This window comes from Trichomycterus rosablanca, chromosome 8, assembly GCF_030014385.1.
Source record: "Trichomycterus rosablanca isolate fTriRos1 chromosome 8, fTriRos1.hap1, whole genome shotgun sequence".
Lineage (NCBI taxonomy): Eukaryota > Metazoa > Chordata > Actinopteri > Siluriformes > Trichomycteridae > Trichomycterus > Trichomycterus rosablanca.
In genome coordinates, this window is record NC_085995.1 from 26,126,708 (window position 1) to 26,147,999 (window position 21,292).

A 21,292-nucleotide genomic window follows, 5' to 3' on the forward strand; every position below is an offset into this window, starting at 1 on the left:
CAGTCAAATTTAGGCACTGTACCATCTTTCTCTACGTGACACTAATGTATAAAATTTAGACTCAGCTTAGCAGTTAATGCAATATCAACCATAAGTCATCTGAATATTTTTCATTACATTTTCATGTTTAACCACCACTTTATCCTGGTCAGGGTCGTAGCGGGTCAGATCTCCCAGGAATATAATATTGAATATAGCCAGTAATGTCTGTAAGTAGATGCCAGACTGGCCGAGAGCACAGCTGGGGATTTGAACCCTGGATTCCAGCAGTAGTGGGTTAGTGTAATTTACCATTGAGCCATCTAAATGCTTGCTATTTAAAATTAATGAAATGAATTAACACCCATTTCTAACAGACAGCATTATTCAAACCACTATTTTTTAGTTATCACTAAATTATTAACACCCCTGAATATAATTTATTATATTTTTACAGTTAGATTGATGCATCATTTTAAACCAGTTCAGATGACATGACATTATAGTCAGTGTATCCTTTACTAAGCTGACAAAACTCCAATTCTGCTTTGATGGAGTCGTGTGTGAGGAAATTTAGCCATGACCCTTTAATAAGCGACCCAGGGAGGTCTGAGTCAGCAGGTGCTACTGTGAATTATATCTCAATTCCAACTCAATTGCCTTTGGAAAATAATGATACTGTCTTGACCAGGCGGGAGCTGTAAGTCATGTATGCTTGCTGAGCTTCATTTCAACTGTAGATTGCTGCATAGATGTCAGTGTCCAGTAAGAGCTCAAAACATAAAAAACATGAATTGTGAACATGAATCCCAATGAACTCCTCCACCATACTTTACAGTTAAGCTCTTCTGTGATTGCTTCTTTGTTTTGTTTTTTTCATTATATTTAATTCAGCACACTGTGATAATGCTCAGTATGATTGTGTGGCTTTTTACTTTATAGTTGAACTGTTTCTGATCCCAATATTTTCACTTAACAACAGCAGTTACTGTTGACCTTGACACTTCGAGCAGCTGCCTGTTATGGCATATTTGTCGCCCTGAGTTATTTTAGATCATTAAACAAAAACATCATGCTAAAGGGAACCTGTGAGAGTAGGAACACATTTTGTAAAACATAAAGGTAGGTTAAATGAGAAAATATTTCCTCAGTGACAATCAAATCCATGTGTAATGTTATGTGCCAGTCTGGCTGCTGATTAAACTCAAACAAAAAACAGCAGGCTGGTTAGTAGGATGAGAACATGTTTGAAGTTTCCAAGAGGCACTGAGATGAGAGAATATATTTCATTTCTGTTTTCTGCATAAAATAACAGTTCAGTGGCTTATTGGTGACTAATCTGGGATTTTGCAAGAAATGAAATGAAAAGAGCAAACAGTAACCTGCCTGAAAGACAAAATATTTTATGCATGTAATCATGAGGCAAGCAGCTTTTGAAAGTCTATTGAAAGGTGAAATGAAGGTTCATTCATTTTGTTTGATTTACCATGTATACAGATTAGGTTAATTAGAATTGTTATATTTTTGTATTGAGTTTCTGAGAGCCTTGATTTGGACTTTATTTTATCCTCAAAGTTGATGTGTTAGAAGCAGGAAAAATAGACAAGCGTAAGGATTTGAGCGAGTTTGACAAGGGCCAAATTGTGATGGCTGGACGAATGGGTCAGAGCATCTCCAAAACTGCAGCTCTTGTGGGGTCAGTATCTATCAAAAGTGGTTCAAGGAAGAAACAGTGGTAAACCGGTGGCAGGGTCATGGGCGGCCAGAGCTCACTGATGCACGTGGGGAGCGAAGGCTGGCCTGTGTGGTCCAACAGACGAGCTACTGTAGCTCAAATTGCTGAAGAAGTTAATGCTGGTTCTGATAGAAAGGTGTCAGAATACACAGTGCATCACAGTTTGTTGCGTATGGGGCTGCATAGCCGCAGACCAGTCAGGTGCCCATGCTGACCCCTGTCCACCGCTAAAAACGCCAACAATGGGCACGTGAGCATCGGAACTGGACCACGGAGGAATGGAAGAAGGTGGCCTGGTCTGATAAATCAAGTTTTTTTTTTACATCACGTGGCTGGCTGGGTGCGTGTGCATCGCTCACCTGGGAAACACATGGCACCAGGATACACTATGGGAAGAAGGCAAGCCGGCGGAGGCAGTGTGATGCTTTGGACAATGTTCTGCTGGGAAACCTTGGGTCCTGCCCTCCATGTGAATGTTACTTTGACACGTACCACCTACCTAAGCATTGTTGCAGATCAAGTACACCCTTTCATGGAAACGGTATTCCCTGACGGCTGTGGCCTCTTTCAGCAGGATAATGCGCCCTGCCACAAAGCAAAAATGGTTCAGGAATGGTTTGAGGAGCACAACAACGAGTTTGAGGTGTTGACTTGGCCTCCAAATTCCCCAGATCTCAAACCAATCAAGCATCTGTGGGATGTGCTGGACAAACAAGTCCAATCCATGGAGGCCCCACCTCACAACTTACAGGAGTTAAAGGATCTGCTGCTAACATCTTGGTGCCAGATACCACATCACATCTTCAGGGGTCTAGTGGAGTCCATACCTCAACGGGTCAGGGCTGTTTTGGCAGCAAAAGAGGGACTAGGAAGGTGGTCATAATGTTATGCCTCATTGGTGTATATATACATACATATACAGCTGAAGTAAACAGTTGTCTCATGCAAGCCTACTGTTACACACATTATCAATATGCTAATGCCAAGCAATAAATCCTGCTAACATGATGGGGAGCTCTACATTATATCAAACTGTAATTCTGGCTCTCCACATGTCCATTAGCCTCAATGTGATTGCTGTCTGCTCGTAATTGGCAGCTGCCAGGACTGTATTACAGAAAAGTGCAATAAACATCTGTCCTTAGTTAGCTTTAAAAATTATGACATTCTAATTGTATGATTTTTTAATTACAATCCTTTTAAACAAAGACAAAGGCCATTTTTACTTGATAAGCCTGTGTTTTCCATTAGTTCATTGTGACTATACGATTTATGAATGAACACAATTTTCTACAGAGGCACTTTAAAGTGTTGGCACGAGAGTGAAGGCTGTTATAGTCTCAAAGCCCTTATTTCAATGCTTTTGGTTTAGAAAGCTCATAGTCCACTGTCCACTTTATCAGCTCCACTTACCATATAGAAGCACTTTGTAGTTCTACAATTACTGACTGTAGTCCATATGTTTCTCTACATACTTTTTTAGCCTGTTTCACCCTGTTCTTCAGTGGTCAGGACCCCCACAGGACCACTACAGAGCAGGTATTATTTAGATCATTCTCAGCACTGCAGTGACACTGACATGGTGGTGGTGTTAGTGTGTGTTGTGCTGGTATGAGTGGATAAGACACAGCAATGCTGATGGGGTTTTTAAACACCTCACTGTCCCTGGTGGACTGAGAATAGTCCACCAACCAAAAATATCCAGCCAACAGCGCCCCATGGGCAGCGTCCTGTGACCACTGATGAAGGTCTAGAAGATGACCAACTCAAACAGCAGCAATAGATGAACGATCGTCTCTGACTTTACATCTACAAGGTGGACCAACATGGTAGGAGTGTCTAATAGAGTACACAGTGAATGGACATGGTATTTAAAAACTCCAGAAGCACTGCTGTGTTTGATCCACTCATACCAGCACAACACACACTAACACACCACCACCATGTCATTGTCACTGCATGGAGACAGTGTGTGTAAAAACCAGGAGGTGGTTTTAATGTTATGGCTGATCAGTGTATTTGCCTATATACTGTATAGTCTACTTCCTATTACCTTTTCCTATCCAACTGCAAAGCCACCATTTACTAGGTGCCACATTTACATTGCGTTTACATTTTCTGCACTTATCAGACGCCTTTATCCAAAGCGACTTACAGTAGTGAGACAGTATACAGTCTGAGCAATTGAGGTTTAACGGCCTTGCTCAAGGGCCCAATAGCAGCAACCTGGCAGTGGTGGGGCTTAAACCTTCTGATTACTAGTCCAGTACCTTAACTGCTAGGCCACATACAGCATGGGGTCGCCACAGCGGTCTGCATACCAGACTTGGCCCTTCTTGATGCTACCCTCCTGTTTTTATTCCAATGGCTTGGCTGTGTCAGCCACCCCCCTCAGACATAGGCAAATAATTACCATACAGTCACTGCTGAGATTCGAACATCAGATGCCCTTAACATTTTACAATCTTGCAGCCAGCCATGCTGGCTCGAACCAAAATGTCGTAGTGATAATTTTGGCCAGCACTGCTGGCTGTGAAGGGAAACTCTCTACATATTTATTCATAAGCCATTGCTGCTGCCCCATACTGATCAATAATCAGGAGTGTGTCCTCTCTCTAGCTATTTATAGACTGCCTTTTAGTAATTTATTGGGATTTGTGTGTGCACGTGTACAATTTTTATTAAATGGGATAAGGAATACAGAATGTTTTTATTTATTTTATTTATGCATTTTCTTCCAATTTAGCGTAGTCAATTTTTCTTCCACTGCTGGGGGATCCCTGATTGCAGTCGAGGTGGGTATATTGCTGCTCACGCCTCCTCAGATCTGCATGCAGCACTTTGCAGAACACTTTTTCACCTATGCAGTCTGCACAGGTGCCTCTCTATCTGCCAAGCATGGTCCTTACACAGCATTTGAAGACCCCTCCCACATAGTCCGGTCATCCCGCCCTAGCAGAAACGTGTCTGCTGCAGGCACTGCCAATTATGCCTGCTAGATGGCACCCAGCCAACCGGTGGCAATGCCGAGTTTCGAACTGAGGTGTTCAGGATCCCGGCGCTGATGTGCTAGCGGAAAATCCCGCTGCACCACCTGGGCAACAAGAATGTTGTTTTTTGATAAAATAAGTAAATGTCAACTCAACTACATTTGTTTATTTTTAAACTAGAGCCCTATGAGTATAGAAAATATTCAAACATTCAGCATTACTTGTGTACAGACTTAAAATATCCAGCATGTCTGTCAGCGCATACTTACACTTAGATTATAGAGATACCCAGATCACACCTTCTAATTTGCCAGGTTTCTACTGTTTGGAGCTCAGTACATTAAGGGTGTGTTCGAAAACCTAGTGAGCTCTCTACATCCTACACACGCTCCCAAGAAGAGGGCTGTTTCAATTCTTAGATGCCTTAAAATGATGCCTAGTAAGGTACCTTAAATTTGAATGGTATTTTGACTGAATAACAAGGGAGCATCCAATGCTTCCTGAATGAGTTTTTTTCAAATGTAAATAATTTATCATTGACTTTTAAATAGTACAAACGTGTACACATGTCATTTACTTGCAAATTCGGGCTTGTCAGTGACAATTAAACCATTTTGGTACACAGAGGGAGATGTTACTTGACATGCTAGTACGTTGTGCCACCTCATCCCATTGGTTTGAATGGCATGAGGCTAACTGTGTTAGCTTAGTTTGTTTGTTTATTAGGATTTTAACGTCATGTTTTACACTTTGGTAACATTCATGACAGAAATGGTAGTTACTCATTACACAAGATTCATCAGTTCACACAAGGTTATATCGAACACAGTCATGGACAATTTAGTATTTCCAATTCACCTCACTTGCATGTCTTTGGACTATGGGAGGAAACCGGATCACCCGGAGTAAACCCAGACACGGGGAGAACATGCAAACTCCACACAGAAAGGACCCGGACCACCCCACCTGGGGATCGAACCCAGGACCTTCTTGCTGTGAGGCGACAGTGCTACCCACTTAGCCACCATGCCACCCCTTTTCAAATGTAAATAATTTATCATTGATTTTTAAATAGTACAAATGTGTACACGTCATTTACTTGCAAATTCGGGTTTGTTAGTGACAACTGAATCGTTTCGGTACACGGAGGGAGATGTTAGTTGACATGCTAGCGCATTGTGCCACCTCTTTCCATTGGTTTGAATGGCATGATGCTAACTGTGTTAGCTTAGTATGCAAAAACTGATGTAATCGCTGTCTTAAGTAGTGCGTCCGAATACCTGACTTATAGGTCGATGACTTATTAGAATCCTCTCTACTGAGGCAGCTGCCTATGTATGCAGTAGACAGCAAGGTAGCTTGAACAGATCCTACATGTTTTTTTCTTGAACACAAGTACCTTTCTATACATAAATTAAATTAGCAGGTTGTGGAATAATTATTGCTAGGTGAATTACAAATAAACATGTTTCTTATTCAATACTTGTCTGTCTTTGATATAAAACATAGCATGACATTAATTAAGCCTTATGTGCTCCAGTAATTCTGCTGTATTTTCAGCTAATCACTGGAGGCGTGATTGTTCATGTTTGAATTATGAATCATAATTAACAAAACACAGCCAGCATAAAACTGTCTATATAGTTAAGATTTCTTTGTTAAGTACCAAATGCTACACTACACTACATTTTTTAACTAATCTGACTTAATTAGAACGTAATCACATACACCGATCAGCCATAACATTAAAACCACCTCCTTGTTTCTACACGCACTGTCCATTTTATCAGCTCCACTTACATATAGAAGCACTTTGTAGTTGTACAATTACTGACTGTTGTCCATCTGTTTCTCTGCATGCTTTGTTATCCCCCTTTCATGCTGTTCTTCAATGGTCAGGACTCTCCCAGGACCACTACAGAGTAGGTATTATTTGGGTGGTGGGTGTTAGTGTGTGTTGTGCTTGTATGAGTGGATAAGACACAGCAATGCCGATGGAGTTTTTAAACACCTCACTGTCACTGCTGGACTGAGAATAGTCCAACAACCAAATATATCCAGCCAACAGCGCCCCATAGGCAGCGCCCTGTGACCACTGATGATGGTCTAGAAGATGACCAACTCAAACAGCGGCAATAGATGAGTGATTGTCTCTGACTTTACATCTACAAGGTGGACCAACTATGTAGGAGTGGACAGTGAGTGGACACGGTATTTAAAAACTACAGCAGCGCTGCTGTGTCTGATCCACTCATACCAGCACAACACACACTAACACACCACCATGTCAGTGTCACTGCAGTGCTGAGAATGATCCACCACCTAAATAATACCTGCTCTGTGGTGGTCCTGTGGGGGTAGAGAAACAGACGGACTACAGTCAGTAATTGTAGAACTACAAAGTGCTTCTATATGGTAAGTGTAGCTAATAAAATGGACAGTGAATGTAGAAACAAGGAGGTATTCAATTTGTTATTTAACTGATTTTTCAGGTACATTTGCTTACCAAGTGTGTTAACAATTTGAGGTTTAAAGACGCTATTCACAAGATTGTAAAAATAGCTCTATGCATTTCAAATGATGGGCATCTTCTCAGCTTCTTACACTTATTTAGAAAAACAGCAGCTTCAGCACAGTGCTGTAGCAGTCATGGTGTGAGAAGCTTAGTGTAATATCAGGTACTAGAGTTGCTTGATTCCTCTGGAGGAACAGACAGCACCAAGGCATAGCGGAGCATATGGAAACAGAGTCTGCAGAACATTAGAATTCTTTCACTGCATGAGCTGCAGTTCAGTCTTCTCGTGCAGACCCTTCAAAACAAAGCTGTAATGAAATCTCACCTGCTACTGGATCATTTAACACAAATATTTACTTTAGCACTAAAGCAACACTGTCCTAGTTATCCCATTTAGAAATTATAATTGTGTGACTTTTTCCAAAGGCAAGTTGAATTCATAATTTGATAAAGATTATTGTCATTAATAGAGCAGTAGCAAATTTCTTGGACACAAAAAGTACAGTCGATTATTGTTTAAATAATAAAAATGCTGACAATGATTTCCTCTTTGGCTTGGAGCTGTAGTATGCGCTCTACACCTGTGAACTGTAGAGAGGTGGTTCACTTATTCACTCACTCATTCACTCAATCATTCACTCGCTCAATCATACACTTATTTACTCACTCATTTACTCTCTCACACACTTATTTATTCACTTAGTCACTCACACACCCATTCACTCTCTTACACACTTATTTATTCACTTAGTCACTCACTCATTCACTCACTCACTAACTCACTCACTTATTTATTCATTCATTCACTTATTCATTTACTCTCTCACACACTTATTTATTCACTTAGTCACTCACACACCCATTCACTCTCTTACACACTTATTTATTCACTTAGTCACTTAGTCATTCACTCACTCACTAACTCACTCACTTATTTATTCATTCATTCACTTATTCATTCACTCTCTTACACACTTATTTATTCACTGTCACTCACTCATTCATTCACTCACTCACTTATTCACTCACTCACTCACTAACTCATTTATTTATTCATTCATTAACTTATTCATTCACTCACTCACTCACCCACTTATTCACTCACTTATTCATTCACTCAGTCAGTCACTCACTCATTCATTTACTCACTCACTTATTCACTCACCCATTCACTCACTCATTCTTTCATTTACTCACTCACTTATTCACTCACCCATTCACTCACTCACTCACTTATTCACTCACTCACTTACTCACTAACTCACTCATTTATTTATTCATTCATTAACTTATTCATTCACTCACTCACTCACCCACTTATTCACTCACTTATTCATTCACTCAGTTAGTCACTCACTCATTCATTTACTCAATCACTTATTCACTCACCCATTCACTCACTCATTCTTTCATTTACTCACTCACTTATTCAGTTACTCACCCATTCACTCACTCACTCAGTTACTGACTCACCAATTCATTTACCCACTCACTCACTTACTCATTTACTTACTCACACACTCATTTATTCACTTAGTCACTTACTCACTCACTCATTTACTCTCTTACCTAGTCACTTATTCATTATGTCACTCAATCACTCTCTCACTCACTCATTCATTTACTATTTACAGTAGTAAATTTCTTGGACACAAAAAGTACAGTCGATTATTGTTTAAATAATGACAATGCTGACAATGATTTCCTCTTTGGCTTGGAGCTGTAGTATGCGCTCTACACCTGTGGACTGTAGAGAGGTGGTGAGGGTCAAATTCTTTTATATTCAGAACTTAGAATTATGACCGAATACAGTCCAAGCAAATTAGGATTAAGGGCTTGTTTAGGGCCCAGCCGTGGGAACCTGAGAGTGCTGGGGCTTGAACCATGGACCTTCTATTTACTACTCCAGTAAAACTGTATAACTGTTGAGCTACCACTGCCAGCTATGTGTTTAAAACAATTTTAAAAAATTAATAATAATAATAAATTGCTTTGAGGGCAGTTGTAGCCTAGCGGTTAAGGCACTGGGCTAGTAGCAGAAGGTCGCCAGTTTAAACTCCACCACTGCTAGGTTGCCATTTTTGGGCCCTTGAGCAAAGCCTTTAACACTCAATTGCTTAGACTGTGTACTGTGAGTCGCTTTGGATAAAAGCGTCTGCTAAATTAAGGACAGCTTAGAATTGGTAATGTTGTAAAGTTATCTAACGATTAAAATGTAAATTCTAAATGGAATCTTTGTATATGCAAAATACTTTCTAAGAAGTACTTTACCCCCAAATGGCATTTTATAAAAAATACATTTGATCAAAATGGTATTTCACTATCAAACAGGCTAAAGGCTAAATCTATGTATTTCTAGGCACCCTGACAGAATGACAAAATGAAAAACGCCTGCAGGAATACGGCACTATCTCTGAATGCTGATGACTGGAATTATCTCCAAAACAGATGATCTGAGCTGAATAAAAAAATGGTTGAGCAAAAATCCAGGGGATTACACAAATACAGATTCAGTCTACACGGAGCTTCAGCCCTTCTGTACTTAACACATCTGACTTTGAAGGACAGCAGGAAAATGATCTGAAGGACTGTGTTCCCTGTTAAACTGCCTGACTGATAAAAATGTTCAGCAACACATTGCTGCGCGGGGCTGTGAACGGCTCTAATCCTATTTTAGGAGTACACACATTCATCTTCTTCAAAGTTGCGAAATGTCTGTCAGGCAAGGTGTTTGCCTGTCATGAACTTAAAAATCCCATAATAAGCTGTGGATCACTATGTCTCAAACTAGGATGAAGTGGTTATTAAAAAGGAAGGAATTAATAATAGAGTACAGGGGCAGATGTTCCCAACAACAAGGTCATGAAGTGGTAACCAACAATGGAATCATTGGATACCATGCAACAGTAATGTGTCAGTAAACCATTAATTATCCCACAGATTACACACAGTACTGGTTATCAAATGCATACACTCTCTCACTCACTCAATCATTCACTCATTTACTCCCTCACTCAGTCACTCACTCATTAATTCACTCACTCACTCACACACACATTTATTCACTCTTCACTCACTCATTCATTCACTCTCTCACTCACTTATTCACTCACTCACTCATTTACTCACTCACTGACTCAATCATTTATTTATTCACTCATTCATTTACTCACTCACACACTCATTTATTCACTCACTTATTCACTCACTCACTCACTTACTCTCTCACTTACTCATTTATTCACTTACTCATGTTTCACTCACTCATTTATTCACTGACATTCAGTCACTTATTCACATACTCATTCACTTATTCACTCACACATTTATTTATTCACTTAGTCACTCACTCATTCATTTACTCACTCATTCACTCACTCATTTACTCACTCACTCATTCATTTACTCACTCATTTATTCACTCATTCAGTCACTCTCTTACTCAATCCCCCACTCACTAGCTTACTCACTCACTCACTTATTCACTCACTCACTCACTAGCTTACTCACTCACTCACTCACTTATTCACTCACTCATTTACATACTCATTCACTCTCACTCACACTTATTTATTCACTCACTCACTCATTCACTCACTCACTCATTCATTTTCTCACTTACTCATTAACTCACTTATTCACTCATTCACTCACTCACTCATTCATTTTCTCACTTACTCATTAACTCACTTATTCACTCATTCATTTACTCACTCACTCACTCATTCATTTACTCATTCACTCACTCACTCATTCACTTACTCACTCACACTCACTTATTTACTCACTCACTTATTCACTCACTCACTCATTCACTCTCTCACACACTCACTCACTCACTTATTCACTCACTCATTTACTCACTCACTCACTCACTTATCCACATTTACACAGTTAATGTAGAGTAGTAAATCGACCCATTGGTAGATCAGATGTTGGAGCTAACAGAAGTGTGTAGAGCGGGTACTCATACATGTTTATAATAAAGTCCACCGAATATTTTAGGTCATGGAGTGTAGCTGAGCCACCAGTGAAACAACAATAATAAAGTTTGCATGACACACTACAGATTGCATGGTATGAGTCAGATATTGCAGGCAAAATAATGCAATTAAGTAATATTTGCCTTCCAGTAACAGCCTACTTCCCTTATTAAAAATAATGACACAGTGGTCTTGTAAATCTGGAGCTATAAACCCGGACTGCACAGCTATTGCTCTAATGTGGGGCTACATAATGTCTAAAATATGGCTGGATATTACCCATCTGTTTGCTTCATACCACTTAACTTTTTTTCTTTTCCTCATTTTTGTCATTAAAAAATGACATAAAAAATTATAAAAAAAAAAAAAAAAGAAATTAAACAACAAAAAGAAAAAAAATACCCACAGCCAAAATTATATATATATTTGAAGTTCATGTGAAAGACGTGATGCCTGGGCAATACACGAAAAACTAATTAGTCCCAGCATGTATACTTAATATTTAATGTGTCATTTGTGAACTTAACATCATCATTCAAACTTTAAGCATCTTTGGTTGCAATGGCATACCTCGCCTTCATGAAATAAAGCCAATTTCCTAGGGCGAGAGTAAACAGTTTCAGCAAATTTACGACCTCCTGGAGAGTAATACAAAAGCAATTTGGTTCCCAAATAGTGGGAGGCATAAAAAAGTCCTTTTCTGCTTTCCTTAAAGCTGACACAGAAGTAATGCATCTCCCATCTTTACAACCATCACCTTATTTTTTATTCAGCACGCCCGGCAGCACAGATAGCAGCATGGCAATAAATTACCTATCCATATATAATACAAAAAACAAGCAGTAGAGGCATATGGGAATTCAGAGAGGCAGGACTTACAAGCTAAACAACACCAATTTGAGTATTGTGAGACTCTTTATGATTTCTCTAACAATTATTTCAACAGAATATGCTACAATAAATTCCATTTGTGTCATTGTCGACCATTGGCTCATGACTATTTATTACTTAGGGACCCTGTGGCATGAAGTGAATCATGCATGCAACTCATGTCTTTCATATTAATGTGCATGTTCAACAATCTTACTCAGGTATCTTCATACTTTTAACCATAGAGCAAATGTAAACGCGTGTAACCAAAAAATGACTACAGTCACCTTAACCAGGTAGAATGTTTTCAGTAGCTGCTGATCAGAGCCCTGAGGCAGTAAAGAAACCCCATTCCACTATACTCCTTCCTTCATGCGTCACAATTAAGATGAGGATTTGGTATCTGAGTCAACTGCCATTTTTTATTTTTCATAGTGTAGTGCATTTTTGTCAAAAAAGGTAAAATATTTTTCTAGTTGTCCCATTATCTCATTTGTATGACGACGGATTAGAGCCACTGTAAAAAATATTTTTAAATTTTGATTTCGAGAATAAAGAGATTAAATGAGATTAAAGTCGAAATATTATGAGATTAAAGTCGAAATATTATGAGAATAAAGTCAAAATATTATGAGAATAAAGTCAAAATATTGTGAAAATAAAGTTGAAATATTATGAGAATAAAGTCAAAATATTATGAGATTAAAGTTGAAATATTATGAGAATAAAGTCAAAATATAAGAATAAAGTCAAAATATTATGAGATTAAAGTTGAAATATTATGAGAATAAAGTCAAAATATTTTGAAAATAAAGTCAAAATATTATGAGAATAAAGTTAAAATATTATGAGAATAAAGTCGAAATATTATGAGATTAAAGTTGAAATATTATGAGAATAAAGTCAAAATATTGCAAGAATAAAGTCAAAATATTGTGAAAATAAAGTTGAAATATTATGAGAATAAAGTCAAAATATTGTGAAAATAAAGTTGAAATATTATGAGAATAAAGTCGAAATTTTATGAGAATAAAGTCAAAATATTGTGAAAATAAAGTTGAAATATGAGAATAAAGTCAAAATATTATAAGAATAAAGTTGAAATATTATGAGAATAAAGTCAAAATATTATGAGAATAAAGTCGAAATATTATGAGAATAAAGTCGAAATATGAGAATAAAGTCGAAATATTATGAGAATAAAGTCGAAATGTTATGAGAATAATGTCGAAATATTATGATAAAGTCAAAATATTATGAGAATAAAGTCGAAATATGAGAATAAAGTCAAAATATTATAAGAATAAAGTCGAAATATTATGAGAATAAAGTCGAAATATTATGAGAATAAAGTCGAAATATTATGAGAATAAAGTCTTCTTTTTATTTCTTTTGCATCTTAGTAGGATGCTCACTTTTAGAGAGGACACTAACAGTAGTAAATTCCCTTAATTTGTAGACAATTAGTGCAAAATAAAATCTTAAAAAGCTTTTCAAGCTTCACGAAGATCTACAATTCTTCCCTTAAGGTCTGGTGAAATTGAATTTATCCGGGCGGCACAGTGGCTCAGTGGTTAGCACTGTCGCCTCACAGCAAGCAGGTCCTGGGTTCGATCCCCAGGTGGGTCCTGGTCCTTTCTGTTTGGAGTCTGCATGTTCTTCCTGTGTCTGTGTGGGTTTCCTGCAGGAGCTCCGGTTTTCTCCCACAGTCCAAAGACATGCAAGTGAGGTGAATTGGAGATACAAAGTTGTCCATGACTGTGACATTAAAAGACTTGAACTGATGAATCTTGTGTAACGAGTAACTACCTGTTCTGTCATGAGTGTAACCAAAGTGTAAAACATGACAATAAAATGCTAATAAATAAATCAATACATTTAATTCATCCAGAAGTTCCCATACAATTGACTCAAATACCAGATACCAAATCATCATCCTAACTGTGAAGCGTGTTGGAAGGAGTATAGTGGACTGGGGTTGCTTTACTGCCTCAGGGCTTGAACAACATATTGAACTTGGGCAGGATTAGTAGTCTGATCAGCTGCTACTAAAATTCTATACGCCAGCCCACTCCTGCTCACATCTGGGTTCGAATCTCAGCGGGTACTCTCGGCCGGGCGGGAGCTGATTGGAGATGATTGGCTATATCTGAGTGGGTGGCCAAAACCTCGAAATTGATTGGTGACACACTTTTGTATTTCTGCCTTGAACCAACTGAGCCTGACCAGAATAAAGAAAATGAAAATTAAATTGAATTTTATTTAATTTTATCATAAACTGTGAATCATGGTTTAATGTATTAAATAAAATTTTTAAAATGGATAATAATTGTTTTAAAAATTATACTTTTTATTTTTTGTATTCAGTGCATCTTTTAGACAGTGTCCATCTCAATACATCACAGCCACTTATACCCCCCTCACACTTTTCATATGTCTCATGTCTCTATCTCATAAATATCATCGCCAACATCTTTCCACAAACGTGCAATATGCATTCTGCATGAAAATACCTTAATTAAATCTAAAGGCAGTTTCATCTTCTTACACTACAAGGAGGCCAGATCAGAGTGAATCACTCTTCTCAGCTAAATTATAAAGGTTGTAATTTCTGTAACCACTCTCATTCGAACTGCACCATGCTTGGAAAAAAAAGAAGAAAATTATGATAGCAGTACACGTATGCTATTATGGCTAGAACACTGACTGCTTCATGTACCCGAAGTTCATATACTCATCGATTCCACTACTGACTGCAGTGAGATTTACTATGTAATTACATCTTAAGTACCAGAGTATAATATAGGTTCTTATAAAGTTCTTATGTTTTATTGAGGCTGTTTCTATTTTTCTTTGGATGGTGTAGCAGTTCCAAGTGGTATTCACAACCTCAATAATGTTGTTATTAATATCATTAATATACTCATTTAAATTAATATTTATATTGGGTTTAATTTATACACCCATTTTAACAATTAAACCCACAGTTATTACAACTGAGTCCTATATACAGTATATATAAAATATATATATAAAATGAAACTGATATATTGTGTGTGTGTGTGTGTGTGTGTATATAATATATATATATATATATATATATTATATATCAGTTTTTATTTGATATATATCGAGTTTCACTTTATACATATCAAGTTTCATTTTATATATATCGAGTTTCATTTTATATATATATATCAGTTTTCATTTCATATATATCAAGTTTCATTTTATATATATATATATATATATATGTATATATATATATATAGTTTCATATATATATATATTTATATATAATTTTTTTTAAATTGTATTTATGGCTGAAAATTTGAGTGTAGCATTTTTAATTCACAAAATTTCGAACAATGACAAAACAAGAAACTTTTTACTAACCTTTTTATCCCAGCCAGGGTTGCACAGGGCACCATAATTCTCCTTGGGCTCATCCAGTAACTCACACAGTGAGTCAGAAAAGTTTCTAAAGAAAAAAAAAAAGCAAATACACAAAATAAAATAACATCTAAAAACCGTAGTTACAGCCGCTCAGGTGGCGCTAGCACACCAGAGATGGGATTCCAAATACATTGTATCGAGTCTCAGCTCTGCCATCCAGCTGGGACAGATGACTATAAGAACAATGTTTGGCTGTTTTTCATTCAGGGAGGGAGCCGGATATGGACCTCATAACTGATGCAATTACAACCCCTGCTGGCTGATTGATGGCGTTTGCACACAGTCCAGGGATGGTTAATCAGGGTGTTGCTCTCCGTGCACAAGGCTGATCTGCATATGAACTCGCCTCATGCAGGTGAAAAGATGCGGTCGGCTATTTCACACGTGTCGGAGGGGGCGTGTGTCAGTTTGCTCTCCTCAGTCAGGGCGGGGGTCAGCACGAGTGGAGAGGAAGCATAAAGCAATTGGGTAAAAACTGGACACACTAAAAATCGGGAGAAAAAAGAGAGAAAATGCATTAAAAAACCTGTAGTTATTTCTGTTAATAGTTTAGATCATTAAATGCCACAATACAATAGAAACAAAAATAGGTTTTAGACAACTATGGAGTTTATTAGGAGGTGGAGAACAGGAAACCCCCTTTAACCAAGAAAAACATTCATGGCATTTGCAAGTGTTCTCTGGATAGATAATTCAATGAAGGAAGCTGTAGACAATAAGGGTCTAATTATGTCTGGCAGTAAGAATATTATACCAACAGCCAGCATGCCATACATGATGGTTAGAAGGTGCTTTGCTGAGCTAGAAAGTAGGGTAGTTTAGCCTAGCGGTAAAGGTACTGGACTAGTAATCCGAAGGTTGCCAGTGTTGGGCCTTTGAGCAAGGCCCTTAACCCTCAGTTGCTCAGACTGTACACCGATCAGCCATAACATTAAAAACACCTCCTTGTTTCTACACTCACTGTCCATTTTATCAGCTCCACTTACCATATAGAATCACTTTGCAGTTCTACAATTACTGACTGTAGTCCATCCGTTTCTCTACATACTTTTTTAGCCTGCTTTCACCCTGTTCTTCAAGGGTCAGGACCCCCACAGGACCACCACAGAGCAGGTATTATTTAGGTGGTGGATCATTCTCAGCACTGCAGTGACACTGACATGGTGGTGGTGTGTTAGTGTGTGTTGTGCTTGTTTTTAAATACCGTGTCCACTCACTGTCCACCCTATTAGAAACTCCTACCTACTTGTAGATGTAAAGTCAGAGACGATTGCTCATCTATTGCTGCTGTTTGAGTTGGTCATCTTCTACACCTTCATCAGTGGTCACAGGATGCTGCCACAGGGCGCTGTTGGCTGGATATTTTTGGTTGGTGGACTATTCTCAGTCCAGCAGTGACAGTGAGGTGTTTAAAAACTCCATCAACGCTGCTGTGTCTGATCCACTCATACCAGCACAACACACACTAACACACCACCACCATGTCAGTGTCACTGCAGTGCTGAGAATGACCAACCACCCAAATAATACCTGCTCTATGGTGGTCCTGACAATTGAAGAACAGCATAAAAGGGGGCTAACAAAGCATGCAGAGAAACAGATGGACTACAGTCAGTAATTGTAGAACTACAAAGTCCAAATAAAATTTCAGAGAAGATTATATGTTTGTCTGTCCTTGAGTTGGAGCTAATGTGCTATTGGGTTATGTTGCAAGAACCAAAAAAATAAAAACCAATTTAAACTAAATGGCTAACATAAAAAAGAATTAATTATTTAAAGTGGGTTAGTCAATGTGCTGCCTTGGAACCAATAAGGATGCAGTGACAAGAGCTGAAACGGGCATTTCAAGTCTGAAATCACAGCAGATCTAAGGCAGATATACAAAACAGTGGCTACAGTTTCACCAGTGAGAACATTTCTTGTGGACATTTAATAAGCAAGAGAAAGAGAAGCTCCTCTGAAGGGAGTCAATTACTTTTTACTGTCTGTACATACACCTACAGTGACATAGATAAACAAATGCTTTTTCCCTTCAAAACTCTCTCCAGAAAACAAAACTTTTGAGGAGGGAGGTTTAGAAACAGTTAAATGTCGATAGTGGATTTGCTCCATGAAGGGCACCAAAATAGCAGTTTTGGATTGTTTGTCACGGGTTTGAAGGATTACTGGGTTGCTCTGCAAAAGCATGTAATCTACTGGTCCACAGGGAGAGTAGCTGAGAATTAATATCATCACAGAACTGGGAAGAAGCCAGATGCCATGCAAAGCTATCAAAAAAGGGGGAGATTGTAATAAAAATGGTAAGCTGTCTCTTCGGTATACTCCGCTGTTCAATCCATTTATTTACGGAGTTCAGCTCTAATGGATTTAATTCAGCTCAGACAAGTGTGAAGGAAAAAGATATACAGTATCACACGTTGCCAACAGCCATATGCGACGTTGTTGCTTTAGTTACCTGCACTTCATTAATTACATGGCAAATTCTGGCATGAGAACACATTTTAACATGTGGTATAGAGCAATTTATTCTAATTAGTGCATTATGCTATTTCAGCCACACTAACGGTTAACACATGCTAAAAATTGGGTCTACAGCCAAACAATCCTCATAAACCAATAATAACAGTGCAACAGACCATATGTACCTAGAAGGACTTTAAAGGTGACACTGTCATATAATTCTACCTTTTTAACATCTGAAATATTTGATCAATTATATGATCTGCTAGAGCTGCTCTGGAACAACTGTGTATGCTGGTGTTTTGAATTAAAAATGTCAAGGATCAATCACATGTCAGCTCCAAGCAATAGACCACACAAGTTTGCAAAAGAATCCTAACTTGACAGCTCAAAACCTTCATGATTCCAATACAACCCGTGGGCTATTTTTCCAGTGCAGTACATAGGGATTAAGATCAGGGCTCTGTGCGGACTACTAGAGTTTCGAGTTTCTTCACATATATTTATGGGCCTTACTTTAGATAGATAGATCGATGAATGGATGGATGGATGGATGGATGGATGGATGGATGGATGGATGAATAGATAGATAGATAGATAGATAGATAGATAGATAGATAGATAGATAGATAGATAGATAGATAGATAGATAGATAGATAGATAGATTTGTAACACCTGTTAAAATGGCTGTGGCTGAAAAAGGCAGAAAAAAGTATCCATATGCTGTTGGCCAGATCATGTAGTTTGAGACACATTTTCAATAGACGTCCATGGAAATGCAGTTTTAATCTTAGATCACATGGACACTTCCTACATTTCAGGACAGACAGGTGTGCTCATTACCAGGTACACTTAATGCTGTCTAACACTTTTGTCTTCTTGTTCTTCACAGGCTGACATTGAGCAGTTACTCTAAAATGAGCTCCAACTGCTCAGACGAGTTCTTTCAGGCTACGAACCATGCAGAGCAGACATTCCGCAAGATGGAGACCTACCTGCAGCACAAGCAGCTGTGTGACGTGCTTTTAATAGCTGGTGATCACAAGATCCCTGCTCACAGGTTGGTCCATCTTAGTTCCATCTCTAACACTTCTAAAATGAAAAGATAAAAAATATATAAGCATTTTATTCATGTAGCCAATGCAATAAATTCTATGTGTCAGTAACAAATGGGATTTCCAAATCAGGCTTCAAAAGGGGGGGGGGGGGGGGATGTTTCAATGCTGTAATCGCAGCCACTGCTGGTTTGTCAAGGCCACAAAAGATAGTTGATTTACAGACTAGTAGTGCATGACTAGTAGTGCATGACTCTCTACACATGATTATGCTCTCTGTGAGAGCCCATCTCTGGGGTTAGAGGTCAGAATGGGCATGTGATAGGCTGCGGCTTTCCTCGGTCAAGGTGGAGGTTTACAGTGGTGGAGAAAGTTATATTTGGGAAATTGGATATGCAAAAATAGATTAAAATTTTCACTAATTAATAATCATTTATTCCATCCTCTTTATGGTAATCAGAGACATAGTATATTCTAAAGCTGTACACCAGAACAAATAGTCACAAGGCAGAAGCACACAACTACCACAGAGCAACACACTTATAAACCTTGCTTCATGCTGGAACAGGAAAGGGCCTTCCCTAAAATGTTGCTGCAAAGTTGGAAGCAATTTATTACACCTGTTAGCCACTGTTGTGGCTGAAACTGGTGATTAGAAGGGGTGTCCTAATATTTTTGCCTGTTTAATGCATACACTTTATATTAACACTCACTGAGCACTTTATTGGGAACACCTGTCTGCTTTGTAATGAACTTTGTGGGTATATAATTATACAGTTACTGACTGTAGCCTATCTGTGTACACCCACTGACTTATTTACACCTAGTTTTCTATGGAACTATGGGAGGGAGACAGAAATAAATGCCTCACTTGCACACTCACATTATCACCAAGGGAGCAGTTTGGATTACCAATCGACCCGCTGATATGTTTCTGGAAGGTGGGGGAGATCCAAAACAGAAAGAACATGTGAAATTACATACAGACATTAACCTCAGGGTGGGATTGAATAATGGTCACTAGGACTGAGCAGCATTAGAACTATTGTAACACCATGCTGCCCAAGATTAAATAAACCCATTTAACAACTATATCTGGATATGTGTTTGGAAGCTGGGGTCAGAGTGCAGAGTCAGCCATTGTAAGGCAACCCTGGAGCAGACAGGGTTAAAGACCTTGTTCAAGGACCCAACAGTGGCTGCATAGCACAGCCTGTATTTGAACCGACAATCTTTCAGTTAATAGCCCAAAATGCTACTCACTAAGCTAACCAGACCATTGTGTATACATTTTGGAAGGTTTATGATCATTATATACATTACAATTAATTTTTAACTGTTCACCGGAGAGAGTAGTAGTGGTTTTAACACCTTCTAGTAACACTAGCAAGGCAAGATTACACCCTTGACTTTAAACTAAAGTATACAACAAAGCCGCAAGCAGACATGATGATGTGTGGCAGCAATTTTATTAGGATAAATTAAAGTTGTATTTAATGGGATAGTCTTGGTGCTTTATAGCTTTAGAGTCTTGGAGACCACTGTGAGTACGTGAGTAAACAGATTATTTTATTAGAATGGATTGATGAATGATCTAAAGTGTATTTTCAGGATAGACTCTGAACTTACTGGGGCGATCAGGATGAAATGGTTACTGAGAATAAATGAATAATGGACTGAAACACAACCACTGCATTTTATGTCATAGATCCATATAAAAGGTTTTTTATTCTTTATGCACTTCATCAAAGACTGCTCCAGGTCATGTAACAAAAATCGATTGACAGACAGAGCATCAGTCTCTGAGAGTAACAGTTTTAATTTGCTGGTGTTTTTTCTTGAATGTTTTAAGCTCCAATGTTTTGATGTAACTCAGTAGAAGAATGATTTTAAAACTCAATTGGTAATTTAATGTGCTTGTAAATTCAATCAAAGTCTCGCCAGCTCTGCATGTTTAACCTGGTGAATATAAATACATCTTCATATGGTGGGTTTTAATAAAATGCTTCACACAACTCAATGTAAAGTATTGCTGTAATGGTTTTGTGAGAACAGCTGTAAAGAAAGCAGAATGGATGTAGAATAAGGAAAACAAGTACCCAACAACAATTGATATTTAATACACTTTAAGTGTATATATCCACTTTTACATGTGTACATTCTTTTAATATTTATATGAACCAAAATATGCATTTATAACTATAAATGGGAATTAAAATGGATAGATAGATAGATGGATGGATGGATG

The 21,292-nt window shown here is 38.1% G+C and overlaps 2 protein-coding genes across 2 annotated transcripts in view; one reads left to right on the forward strand and one right to left on the reverse strand.

The window, feature by feature from the left end:
* Positions 1-21,292, forward strand: part of klhl4 (kelch-like family member 4) — an 88,370-nt gene that overhangs the window by 22,329 nt on the left and 44,749 nt on the right. Inside the window, exon 2 of the mRNA XM_063000634.1 lies at positions 18,882-19,049. Coding sequence (XP_062856704.1) covers positions 18,882-19,049 — 168 coding nt within the window. The remainder of the gene's footprint in view (positions 1-18,881; positions 19,050-21,292) is intronic.
* The window catches only part of pcdh11 (protocadherin 11), a 718,842-nt gene continuing 716,559 nt past the window's right edge, over positions 19,010-21,292 (reverse strand). Inside the window, exon 6 of the mRNA XM_063000633.1 lies at positions 19,010-19,081. Coding sequence (XP_062856703.1) covers positions 19,044-19,081 — 38 coding nt within the window. The 3' untranslated portion in view covers positions 19,010-19,043. The remainder of the gene's footprint in view (positions 19,082-21,292) is intronic.